The sequence below is a fragment of the Sus scrofa genome, chromosome 8 (genome assembly GCF_054392235.1).
Source record: "Sus scrofa isolate SSC_HxYL_T2T_F1_AM1 chromosome 8, Sscrofa_HxYL_maternal_Yorkshire_Landrace_v2.0, whole genome shotgun sequence".
In the NCBI taxonomy this organism is placed as follows: Eukaryota; Metazoa; Chordata; class Mammalia; order Artiodactyla; family Suidae; genus Sus; species Sus scrofa.
In genome coordinates, this window is record NC_139390.1 from 30820007 (window position 1) to 30833749 (window position 13743).

The 13743-nt window shown below is 40.3% G+C and overlaps 1 protein-coding gene across 1 annotated transcript in view; it reads left to right on the forward strand.

Annotated features, from left to right (window-relative positions):
- The first annotated feature begins 3208 nt into the window (after window positions 1-3208).
- UBE2K (ubiquitin conjugating enzyme E2 K) overlaps window positions 3209-13743 on the forward strand; it is a 71046-nt gene continuing 60511 nt past the window's right edge. The window contains exon 1 of the mRNA NM_001078671.1: window positions 3209-3271. Coding sequence (NP_001072139.1) covers window positions 3209-3271 — 63 coding nt within the window. The remainder of the gene's footprint in view (window positions 3272-13743) is intronic.

The following is a 13743-nucleotide window of genomic DNA, read 5'->3' on the forward strand; positions in this document are numbered from 1 at the left end:
ACTGATAGGCCTCCATGGCTTAGATCATGTCTTGCACATAGTAGACACTCAATAATTATTTGTTTAATTATTTCATAAAGTAATCACTCAGAACTAGATCATAGTAGTGAAGAACTTATATTCTGCATTACTGGAAACTCATTTTTAAAAATTTAATTTTGAATAGGTAAAATATACAATAGGATACATGTTGAAAAGTCTCCCACTTTGCCTTCCCCGAGGAACTTAAGCTGCCTTCTTAGAGATAATCACTGTTGTCGGTTTCTGATGTATTTTTCCAATGATATTTTAAGGATTCACAAGCACATACGCAAGCATATTCCTTTCTTCCTTCACAAATATGTTGGTACGCTACACACAATATGGACTGAACAGTGATTTTTTAAAGTAAAGTTTTTCCTTTGGAATAATTTTGGATTTACAGAGAAGTTTCAGAGAATTTGAATATTCTTTATTCATTTCTAAGGTCAGCATCTTACCTAAACAGTACCCTGTCAAAACTAAGGAATTAACATTGCTACAATACTATAAACTAAATTACAGAATTTATTCAGATTTTAATAGTTATGTCCTTTTGGTTCTAGGGTCCAATCCAGGATATCACATTGCTTTTAGCACAATGCTCTTTTTCCCTTAAAATGTATTTTGAGGATTGTCTCCTATCAGTCAGTATGAGGTTGCCTCATAAAATGTAAAAATGCACTGAAAGTGGAATTTCAGGGCCAGTGACTACATGCATTTAAAAATCATCAGGAGTTCCCGTCGTGGCGCAGTGGTTAATGAATCCGACTAGGAACCATGAGGTTGCGGGTTCGGTCCCTGCCCTTGCGCAGTGGGTTAACAAGCCAGCGTTGCCGTGAGCTGTGGTGTAGGTCGCAGACGCAGCTCGGATCCCGTGTTGCTGTGGCTCTGGCGTGGGCCGGTGGCTACAGCTCCGATTCAACCCCTAGCCTGGGAACCTCCATATGCCCCGGAGCGGCTCAAAGAAATAGCAAAAAAGACCAAAATAAATAAATAAATAAATAAAAATTATCAAACATCTCTTCCCCAAAGAAGTTAGCATACCCATCTAACCAGTCCACTTGTGATTTGAGTGTTGTAAATTTCTTTAAAGTTCCAAGATTAACATTGGGGACTGAATGAAGGTGATAAGCATAAGGTATTCAAAAATTTTTCACACTTCAAAATAATTATTTTTAATGTGCCGGCATAAATACACATAGCATTGCACGATTTATGCATTCATTATACCAATAATTCATTGTGCCACGACCCACATGTATAGTTGGTTCCTCTTAGAACCACTAGGGGGCTCTGCTGGAAGGGTTTTACAGCTTATGTTAGTCCCTTCAGGGAAATTTTCCCAGATGTTTTAGAATAATGAACTCTTAAAACTTGAGAGAGATCATCTTATCCAGCTTCCTTATTCTGCAAAATAGGAAACCAAGGTTGGCCAAGAGAGCTGAAATGGAGGAGAGCTGGAATTAAAAATCCCTTCTTGGTTCCCGTGGCAGTAGTTCAATAAGTTCATTTTTGCCAAGTGCCTCCGTGAGTGGTTCACTCCAAGTGCTTACTTTCTTTTTCAGTGCCACAATTTCAGTAATTTTTGCTGAGACGGTGATTTCGTGATATTCTTCTAATAGGATACTTTACTGATTGGTTAAAGTATCCTATTAGAAACATAGTGAAAGAAGTGACTTTAATATAACTTCTAAATAAACATAATTACTTATTACAAAATGTTTTCTATTCAAAGCACCTCTCAGCATCAAAACCATATTACCTAGGAGTTCCTTTGTGCTGCAGTGGGTTAAGGGTCTGGCCTTGTCACTGCAGCGGCTTGGGTCACAGTTATGTCGAGGGTTCGATCTCTGGTCCAGGAACTTACAAATGCCGCAGGCTCGGCCAAAAGAAAAAAACACTCAAAACCCCCCCAAATCCACAACCATATTACTTATTGGAAACTTTAGCAACCGCTTTCAAATTTACTTTCCATTTAAAACATTTTAGTCTTATCGTTACTCATTTATTCATTCAATATTTATTAAGGGCCTTAATAGGCACCAGGCACAGTTGTAGATCCTAGGTTTAAGTAAGTAAAGCTGCCCTTCTCGCCCAAGAAACATCTACTACTCCATTTTTCACTTTAATATATAAACTATTTTCACATGTTCAGTGGTTCCCACTGTGTGGCTCCAGAAGCAGCGGCAGGAGCAGCTGCATCTGGGAACTTGTTACAAATGCAAATTATTAGGCCCACCCTATACTCTAGGAATGGGGCCCAGCAATCCGTTTTCTTTTTATTTTTTTAACAAGTTATTCAGGGATGCTAATGTACATTCGAGTTCCAAAACTATGGTTTTAGTTCCAGGGCTTGGTATTAATCTAAGCAGGTCAAAGATCAACACCTGGCTTCTAAATTCCATGGAGTACTGGTCTCAAATAAAATTGATGAGACCCATACTTAACTTTATAATTTGTTGTACCTGTTAAGATCCTGGAATGATCGTAGTAATAGCAGCACCGTAAGAGCTTCATAACAAAAATGAACCTCAGTGCATTTGCCGGGCCTACACCAAGAAAAAATAGGCCAGACTGAATTCCAGGACAGTGTTTTCAGACACTAAACACAGGCAGGCACACTAAGCCTGTGGGTTCTGGGTCTGGCTGAGTCAGGGCGGCGCTCCAAACCGAGTGGAGCCGCGTGAACCCGTCAGGTTGGACTCGAACCTTCGGTTACAGGCCACGGTCTGGAAGCCTGGACCATACACCTGGTTCGAAGAGGGGCAGAGACGCCTGAGAGGACCGAGGAGGCCGGGGCAGCGCTGACCAGCGCGGAAGCCGCACCCTCCAGGCCTCAGACGCCGGCAGGGCGGAGCCACGCGGCCGCAGCTCGGGCAGAGACGCGCGGCGCGGGGCGGCGCGGCGCGGGTTCGCAGCTGAGGCGTATGGGGCTACAACGGGAGCGGCTGCGCCGCCCGGTCAGGTCAGCGTCGTGCGCAGGCGCGGACCTGGCGCCATTTTGGTGGCCGGGCGCGGAGGTGATTCCACACTGAGGAGAGCGCGGCGGCCGGAGTGGCAGTGGCAGCGTTCGTGTGCTCTGGTGTGAATCGCCGAGGGAGGAGGCGGTGGAGGAAGAGGTGGCGGCGGTGGCGGTGGTCGTAGCGGTGGCGGAGGAGGCGGGTACGAATCAGCTGCGGGCGGAGACATGGCCAACATCGCGGTGCAGCGAATCAAGCGGGAGTTCAAGGAGGTGCTGAAGAGCGAGGAGGTCAGAAATGAACTCCCGAACGTCCCCCACCTCAGCCCATGGCGGGAGGGTCCTTCCACTGGCGTCCCCAATATCCCTAGTAACGCCCGAGTGGCCCTCTTTGCGGCCGCCCTTCTGCCTGTGGGGAAGCAGCAGTCTCCCCCTCCTTCCGCCGCCTTCCCCTCCCCTTCCAGGGCCCTGGGATGGACGGTCTCGCGGGCGGGTGATCTGGAGAGGAATCAGATTGGGGGGGGCAGATGGAGAAGGGGGCGCTTAGACGCGGGGTGTGAGCTCTTGAAAGAGCCCCTAGATAGTGGCAACAGCTGGAAGTGTGGTTGTAGGGTGGGGAGTGAGCAGGCCGAGCCTGAGAAAACCCGGGAAGTAGGTTGGGGGAAGGGGAAAGGTGGTAACTGGATCCCGAGAGCTGCGCTGCTCAAAGGCCCTCACTTTTAAGGGTATTCTGGGTTGTAGCCGATCTGGCCGCCGCTGTCCTTTCCTTAGGGAAGGAGCGATGAGAGTTCCTAGGTATTGATGAAAGAAGGCCGTTCAGAGTTACTCCCTTTTAGTTGGGTGTTGGAAGAGAGAGCAAGACATAATGGGGTACTGTCTATATTGTTTAAGTGGGGGATAAGGGCATTGCCACTTGAGATAGGAAATTAATTCCATGTTAGAGAATTATCTCATTTCCACTTACCCCCAAATCCTAGGCCTCTTTTTTGTAGGCACCTAAAGCTTTTTGACTAGGTAAAGGCAGGTTGTTTGGTGTGTTAAAGACATTTAAATATTTATAGCTGGGATTAGGACATATAATGGAGTGTATGAGTAGCTTATTTTAAAATGTTTACAAGTTACAGATCAGAGTCTGTTTTAAGACATTGCCTCTGTGACACTGCTGTGTTGTGCCATGAAACTTCATTATGATGTCCCTCATAGTTAACTTGATTCTTACTATTGAAAAACAGTGCTATTAAAAAAAACATGAGGTTTCAGCAGATTAATACATTGTTATATCTCCTTATTAAACATGACATTTCAGCAGATTAATAAATACATTGTTATATCTCCTTATCCCAACATCTATCTGAAAGGATTAAAAAGTTTTTTTGTCTCAAGCTCCTCTTGAGTCCTGTAGAACACTCTAGTGTTGGCCACATTTATTAATATGTTTTAAATGTTTTAGTAATTTAGTAATTTGACTCAATTATGAATCAGTGTAATTTTTCATACCCAAATCAACGAGAATGCTAGGTTGTTTTTCCTTGTTGGATTCAACAAAGAAAGATTGAGCATATTGAATGGTTATTTTCAAAATATCACACACCATTATTGAAAGTATCATTACTATATGTGTTTTTCTCTTATATCAATACTTTGACGAGCTCAGTGATTTGTGAAATTTAGCATTCTAAGTATGTGATGAATTCTGGATATAAGTCTGATAGCACTTGAACTATATTTGTGCCACCGAGTCTTTCCAATTAGACTTGCAGAAAATTCTTTAAAATTACTAAAAAATGCCAAACACCAGCAGATTTATTGAATGTAATAGTTATGTGAGTAATAATTGGTTTTACCGAGCATGTGTATGAACTCTGACCTCTGTATTTGTTCAGGTGCCAAAACTCTGAATGGAAGGATGACTTTGTATTTTTGTGGTACATTGTAGAAATAGAGTCATAAATGCTTGTACTGACAATACAATGAAACAATGATTCTAAATTCTTGTTTAATAAGAAAATATATTCCAGGATAGTTGACATATATATTCCTAATAGAAGATTGCGGGTAATATTGCTAGTAGCCTAAAACATTTCTCTAATATGGTTGTACAAGCCTGAAATATAAGATTTTAACGCTTTATTTTCTGTTACTTAAAAGTGGTAAGTACTGTTCTCGTAATTCATATGATCTGATTGCATATTGTGAGGTGACTTTTCACAATATTCTTAGTACTTAAATTGAAGCTTAAAAGAAATCTTGTATTGCTTTAGTAATGCATATTGTTAAAATTACATGTAAGGGATGATGAAATCTTGCTGTCAAGTAAGTGTTTCAGAGGAAGAAAATAGAAAATACAAACATTTTATTTTTTTAACAAGAGTGCCTTTATAAATCTGAAAGGAAACATCTTCCAGAAAGTAAGTTGCAAAGAACATTTAGAAAAGGGTCAGGTAATTTAATTTTGGAATATAACCAATAAATAGTTTTATTTTCACCAATATTTTATTTCATTGATATTTTAATAAGCCCAGTTCTATAATTGGATTATATTATTTTCAACTCATTGAAGAACTTATAATACAGTCCATGTATTTCTTTTTTAATGTATGTAAAGGCAATATTTGAATGGCTTGTCAGATAGTCAAGTATTTCCTCATGTCACCTATGTAAATCTTCATTTTACTAAAGTTTATTTCATATGGTTGTGCTTACTAGGAATGGTTTAAGGACTCCTCTCCAACCCCGCGCCTTTTTAAGTGCCTTTGTGAAAAGATAACTGACATTTGCTGAATTCTGGCTCTAAGAAGTTGTAAGTGGCCATTCTTGGAGTGTGTTGTTAAAATATAGCCTCCCAGATCAGTGTGAAAAGCACAGTGCAGAATAGTGGGAGGAGGCCACCATTTCTGGGGAGATACGTGTATTTGTTTGTATAGGTGAAAGGATTAATGAGAAATTGGTAGTGTTGATTGCTTCTGGGTGGGGGACTTGGGTGTCCCGGGCAACTGGCATCAGAAGATCCCTCTTAGGAGTTCCTCTGTGGCTCAGCAGGTTAAGGATCCAGCATTGTCACTGCAGTGGCTGGATTGCTGCTGTGGCATGGGTTCAGTCCCTGGCCCAGGAACTTCTGCATGCCACAGGTGTGGCCAAAAAAAAAAAAAAAAAGATCCTGGAGTTCCTTTTGTGGCTCATCAGAACCGAATCTGACGAGCATCCCTGAAGATGCAGGTTCGATCCTTGGCCTCGCTCAGTGGGTTAAGGATCTGGCATTGCCATCAGCTGTGGTGTAGGATCCCAGGCTCTGATCTGGTGTTGCTGTGGCTGTGATGTAGGCCGGTAACTGTAGCTCTCATTTGACCCCTAGCCTGGGAACTTCCATATGCTTCAGGTATGGGACTAAAACGACCGAAAAAACTGGAGCCTGATTTGTATTACTGATTAAAGGATTTAAACACAACCTAACTTGTTAGTTTAAGCATTAAAATAAATGTTACGTGTAATTAAAATTTTGCTTGCATTTCAATGTGCAAAATACTTTTAAGAGTTCCTGTTGTGGCACAGTGGGTTAAAGGATCTAGCATTGCTGCAGCTGTGGCATAGGTTGCAGTTGCAGCTCCAATTCAGTTCCTGGCTTGGGAACTTCCTATGCCACGGGTGCGGCCATTAAAACAAACCCCCAAATATTTTTAAATTCAAAGCTCAGTGAAATAGGCGTTCCCTTTGTGGCTCAGCGGAAGCGAATCTGACTGACTAGTATCTGTAAGGATACATCTTCAGTCCCTGGCTTCTCTCAGTGGGTTAAGGATCCAGCATTGCTGTGAGCTCTGGTATAGGTCACAGACATGGCTCAGATCTTGTGTTGCCATGGCCGTGACATAGGCCAGTGACTACAGTTCCAATTCCAGTTCGACCCCTAGCCTGGGAACCTCCATATGCCGTGGGTGCAGCTCTAAAAAGACCAAAAAAAAAAAAGGCTCAGTGAAGTAAAACACCCTTAAATCAGTGTACATACTTTTTTGCTTGTTCTTGTGTATGGTACCTGCAGGTTTTTTTCATATTGTAGCTTCGCTTTGCTACATTTCTAGGATCCTCAAGGAGTATTTAAATCAACGGCATTAACAAATTGATTTTTTGAAAACTACTATTGTATAAGTTTTTCTTAAGCATTTTAATGGATTTTTGTATTGTTATTTTACGTTTTATATATTTGATCTAGATTATTCTGTATAGAACTAGTTGCAGATCTTCAGAAGAAAGTCTCTTGGTTTCTGTAGACCATGGTTTTTCCAACCTTGGCACTATTGACATTTGGGGCATATAATGAATTCTTTGTTGTGGGTGGTTCTCCTGTGCATTGTAGGATGTTTAGCAGTATCTCTGACTAATAGCATTAGATGCCAGTAGCACAGCCAGTCTTTCCCCCACCTCCTTACTCTCTTCCTGTCAATTGTATTGACTAAAAATGTCTCCAGACTTTGCCAAATGTTGAGAACCACTGCTATAGACAGAACTCTTTAGAAGAACATTTAGGACTGTTAACTATGTAAGATATGTAGTATAAATTATCTAAAATATGAATGGACAGTAAGGATACAGAAAATTATATAGCGTGGTTACTGCTAGCTTTGAACATTCTGTTTTTGTTTTTAAGACTTTGCCCCTTATCAATTAATCATTAACTTTTTGTTTTAAACTTTTCTCCTCTTTGGCTCTGCCTATGGCATGTGGAAGTTCCTGGGTCAGGGATTTAACCTGCACTACAGCAGCAACCTAAGCCACTGCAGTGACATCACCAGATCCTTAACACATTGTGCCACAAGAGAACTCCTGAACTTTATACTTTTTGATTTAAAGAGAAAGATGAAATTTCCTATTGTAAATTAATGTGACCAGAATTTGAACAATTTTTTTTTTAAACAGAAAAATAGTTATGTAGGTGATAGTTCGGTGTAGCTTATTTAAATAGTGTGCCTTATGAGGTTCTAGGTGTGGGTTAAGCAAGGAAAGCTTTATAGGTCAGGTTAAAAAAAAATTCTAAGCCTGTCCAAGTGATACTGTTTGGGGTGCATTTCTTGGTTTTTTTGGTTTTTGTTTTTGTTTGTTTTTAATAAAGACTTTGATCTCTGTCCATGACGCATAGATTTAGATGCATCTGGGATCCCTTAGCATGTCAGTCCTTTGTAAAGAATATGTATTCCTGGAAGTTCCCTTGTGATGCAGCAGGTTAAGGATCTGGCCTTGTAACAGCTGTGGCACAGGCTGCAACTGCAGTGCAGTTTCAGTCCCTGGCCCAGAATTCTTTCCTTATTTTTTAGCAACATTTACTGAGCATGTTGACAATAGCCCTAAAAGACTTACCTGGTTGGAGATAGAAAAAAAATGTTAGATGCAGAGAATAGATGCTGTGGAAGTTCTGAGGGTATGTATATATATGTAGGTAAGTTTTTGAACTAGGTTCCAAAGGAAAGTTAAGACTGACCTCAAATTTCAGGAGACTGTTCTAAAGAAAATACAGGAATACTGTATAAGAAAATGATCTCTTCAGTAGACACCTAAATTGATACCAGGGAGCAGGGATTATTGACAAAATTAGGCAAGAAACACATTTATTTATGTATTTATTTTTGTCTTTTTAGGGCTGCACCTAGGGCATATGGAGGCTCCCAGGCTAGGGGTCTAATCTGAGCTGTAGCTGCTGGCCTACACCACAGCCACAGGAACACCAGATCTGAGCTGCGTCTGCGACCTACAACACAGCTCACGACAATGCCGGATCCTTAACCCACTGAGCAAGGCCTGAGATCGAACCTGCAACCTCATGGTTCCTAGTCGGATTCGTTTCACTGTGACACGACAGGAACTCCCATATTTATATATTTATTAATAAAAAGGTTGCACAGCTCTTGACATACACAAACATAGTTGTGATGTTCGAATACCTAAGTTATCTTTGGGGGAGAAAACCTTTTTTGTATCAAGGTAATATATGGTGATGTACATAAGATAAAGTGTGATCAGCACCCAAATATAAATATTACCAGCACCATCAGAATCTCGAAATCAGAGTTCCCATCGTGGCGCAGTGGAAACAAATCCGACTAGGAACCATGAGGTTGCAGGTTCAATCTCTGGCCTCACTCAGTGGGTTGGGGATCTTGCGTTGCCGTCAGCTATGGTGTAGGTTGCAGATGCTGCTCGGATCTGGTGTTGCTGTGGCAAAGGCGAGTGGCTACAGCTCAGATTAGACCCCTAGCCTGGAAACCTCCACATGCTGCGAGTGCGCCCTAAAAAGACAAAAAAAAAAAAAAAAAAGTCTCCAAACCCCTTACTCCTTTCCTGTCACTTTCCTCTGGTAGCACAGATCAGTTTTGAGTATGTTTCGTTAAATGGATAGACATAAGAGCATATGCTATGTGATTTAATTTTGAAGGTTTTCAAAAGATGCCTTTCAAAATCTTTTAACAATGTCTTAGAAAATGTGTTAAATGTTATAGTTGAAAGAGATATTAGATCTAGACCAAACTCCTATAAGGTCAGGAAACTAAAGCCTAGAGAGATTGATTGTTGCTCAGTGACACAAATCTATTTAATGGTGAACTTTAGTCGGGCTGTTTTGGGGTTTTTGTTTTTTTGTTTGTTTGTTTTGGGCTTTTTAGGTCTGCACCAGTGTCACATGGAGGTTCCCAGGCTAGGAGTGGAATTGGAGCTACAGCTGCTAGCCTGTGCCACAGCCACAGCCACGCAGGATCCAAGCTGCGTCTGCAACCTGCACCACAGCTCACAGCAATGCCGGATCCTTAACCCACTGAGCAAGGCCAGGGATCGAACCCACAACCTCATTGTACCTAGTCAGATTCGTTTCCACTGTGCCACGACAGGAACTCCTACTCAGGCTTTTTGCATACCAGTTTACTCCAACCATTATATATGGTTGCTTTATGGGACTATCCGTTTCATAAACAATAATATAAAAGCTGAATACTAATAAAATGTTAAGTATAGCAGTGGGAGACAGTTCAATATTGTGTATTGTATTTAAATATATTTTGCTTTTCTCTGGTGGTATGAGAACTTAAATTTGCCACGGGGCAGAGATATTTAGTTCCCTAAGCATAAAATAGTAAGTTAAGCTTAGTGATTAAGAGTGTGGGCTTTGGAGGAGATCCTGCTGTGTGGTGCAGTGGCTTAAGGATTTGGCATTGCTGCAGCTATGGGTTAGGATGCAGCTGTGGCTTGATTCAGTCCCTGTCCTGGGAACATGTTTGGGTGTGGCTGAAAAATGAAAAAAAGAGTGTGGGCTTTGAAATTAGATTTGCTTTCAGCCCTGCCTTTTCTGCTTAATACCTACAGCAGTAACTTTTCTCTGTCTTGTCTGTAAATAAAGAGTCTTAAGAGTACTTAGAGTAATGCTTGAAATATTCAGCAAATGGATAGCTGTTAAGATGTCAAAATTAACTAGACTTTCATACTCTGCTTATTGTTCTTGAATCATAAAGATTTCCTTCAATGGTTTTGTGATAGCTTTATATGTATTTGTCTCAAGAAAAGGCTTAACATGACTTTGTACTTCTGATAACGTTTCTTTGTGTGCAGGCATCCTGTGGGGCTGGTGGCCAAGAGGAATATGAAAGAATGTATTTGGGCTTTGTTCTGAAGATGGTGCCTAGTCTTTAGGAGACAGTTATAAATTGAAGAAGAGCTTGTGTTAAGATGATCTTTCTAAGTGAAGAAGTAGTAAATTATTTGGGAGGCTTTCAGATAATATGGGGTAATGTGTGTGTGTGTTTTTTTTATAGTGATTTTTATTTTTTCCATTATAGCTGGTTTACAGTGTTCTGTCAGTTTTCTACTGCACAGCAAGGTGACCCAGTCACACATACATGTATACAGTCTTTTTTCTCACATTATCATGCTCTGTCACAAGTGACCAGACATAGTTCCCAGTGCTACACAGCAGGATCCCATTGCTTATCCATTCCAAAGGCAAAAGTTTGCATCTGTTAACCCCAAATCCCCAGTCCATCCCACTCCCTCCCTCTCCCCTTTGACAACCACAAGTCTGTTCTCCATGTCCATGATTTTCTTTTCTGTGGAGAGGATCATTTGTGCTAGATATAATTTCTAGATATAAGTGATATCATATAGTATTTGTCTTTCTCTTTCTGACTTCACTTAGTATGAGTCTCTAGTTCCATCCATGTTGTTGAAAAAGGCATTATTTTCTTTTTTATGGCTGAGTAGTATTTGTGTGTGTATATGTGTGTATGCCACATCTTCTTAATCCATTCATCTGTTGATGGACATTTAGGCTGTTTCCATGTCTTGGCTATTGTGAATAGTGCTTCAGTGAACATACAGGTGCATGTGTCTTTTTCAGAGAATGTTTTGTCTGGATATATGCCCAAGAGTGGGATTGCTGGGTCATATGGTAATCCTATGTATAGTTTTCTAAGGTACCTCCATACTGTTTTCCATAGTGGTTGCACCAGTTTACATTCCCACCAGCAGTGCGGGAGGGTTCCCCTGTCTCCATACCCTCTCCAGCATTTGTTATTTGTGGACTTACTGATGATGGCCATTCTGACTGGTGTGAAGTGGTACTTCATAGTAGTTTTGATTTGCATTTCTCTAATAATCAGTGATGTTGAGCATTTTTTCATGTGCTTGTTGGCCATTTGTTATTTTGAATTTCTTGACATGACTCTGGTCTTCTTTAACTGAACAGTGGAATCCAGATTCTCATCCTGTGGTGTGTAATCTTGAATACCTTTGTAAGGTCCTTATTTTAAAATTGGGTCTTACAAGCTAGAAAGTGACAGTAACATCCATTTGACATCTATGTTCTATTATGTAATTCCGAAAAGATGAGACAAGTTCATTTCATTCAAATCCCTTGTTCTTTTCCTTCTTTAGTTCTTTGCTCATACTACAAATTTAAAATAATAACTTCCGGAAAAAAAAATAACAACTACCTATAGTTGAATGCCTACTATCTGATATTTTATATATGTGACAGCCTTATGAGATGGGTGTTTTACAGGTTATAAAGTTGCAGCTCTGAGGAAATTAAGTAATTTGTTGGTGGAACAGGGGTTTAAAACAGGATCTCTGACTCCAAATCATTTACTGATTATGGTGGAAAGAACAGAGTACAATCATATCTATTGCTTACTTCCTACCATTATTTTTAAAGGTGTTTTTAAAAATTGCATTCTAGACCTAGGGTATTAAAAAATAATATATGAATGGCTTTATATATGTGGCCCAGATTTAATAGATCTTAATCCTTCTACTGGGTTAAGCCCTTTATCAACTTCCAAAGAAATAAAAATAAATAAATAAATCTTATTTTGTAACTTTTTCTTTATTCATTCCATTCTCTCTTTTTCTTAGAAGTTACTATGCTGAAGTAGAGTATATCCTTCCCATTCATATTTTTGTTTTTATTATTGATAAACATAGTTTTTTGGTTTTGGGGTTTTTTTTTGTCTTTTGTCCTTTTAGGGCCGCACCCACGGCATATGGAGGTTCCCAGGCTAGTGGTCTAATCGGAGCTGTAGCCACCGGCCTATGCCAGAGTCACAGCAATGGGGGATCCGAGCCGCGTCTACGACGTACACCACAGCTCATGGCAACACCAGATCCTTAATCCACTGAGCAAGGCCAGGGATTGAACCCGCAACGTCATGGTTCCTAGTTGGATTCATTTCTACTGCACCACGATGGGAACTCCTAAACATAGTATTTTTGAGTATAAAATCATTTTTTAGTATTTCAAAGTTTTTTAAAAAAACTTTTCATAGGTGTTTGTAATATTCTACATCTATGATTTTTCTTCCCAGCATTGTTTTTTGAGATTTATCTGTGACAATGCATATCGCTCTAGTTCTTCAAGGTTTTGTTTTGGTCTTTTTAGAGCCACACTCGAGGCCTATTGAAGGTCCCAGGCTAGGGATCGAATCACATCTATAGCTGTCGGCCTACACCACAGCTCACGGCAGCTCTGAATCCTTAATCCACTGAGTGGGGCCAGGGATCAGACCCCCATCCTCATGGATACCAGTCAGACTCATTTCCACTTTGCTACAGTGGGAACTCCCACTGTACTTCAGTTTTAAACTGTAGTTGACCCTTGGTCAACATGCATGAGTCTACTTATATGCGGATTTTTTTTTTTGGTAGTAAATACTGTAGTACTAAGATCTGCTGGTGACCAAATGCATAGTTGTGGAGGAACTGCGTATATGGAGGGCCAGCTATAAGTTATACTTGGATTTTCGTCTGAGTAGATGGTTGACACCCCAACCCCCTCATTGTTCAAGGGTCAACTGTATATAGTAAGTATACTATTCCATGTCACAGTTTTAAGAATTTATTCTCCTGTTGATGGCATATAGTTCCAACTTTTAGTGATTATGAAAAAGGATGCATTGAACATTATTGTAAATGTTTTCTTGAATACATAAGGGTTTTTCTGGGAAGTGGAATTATAGAATCTGAGTATATTTGCATCTTGTGCATGACTGGATATTGCGTCATTGTTCTCACCATGATTGTTATCAATTTATACTCCCTCTAGAAGTATATAAGAATTCTAGTGACCTGACATTTCCAAGATTTAGGTTTTTGTTGGTCTGATGAATGCGAAATGGTAGCTATTTTCATTTCCCTAGTCAGTAGAGATATTAAGCATATTTTTTATGTGTTTATTTCCCATAAGGCTTTCTTTTGCAAATTTAGTATTTTCTGTAGTCATTTTTAAGAATTTGTGTGGT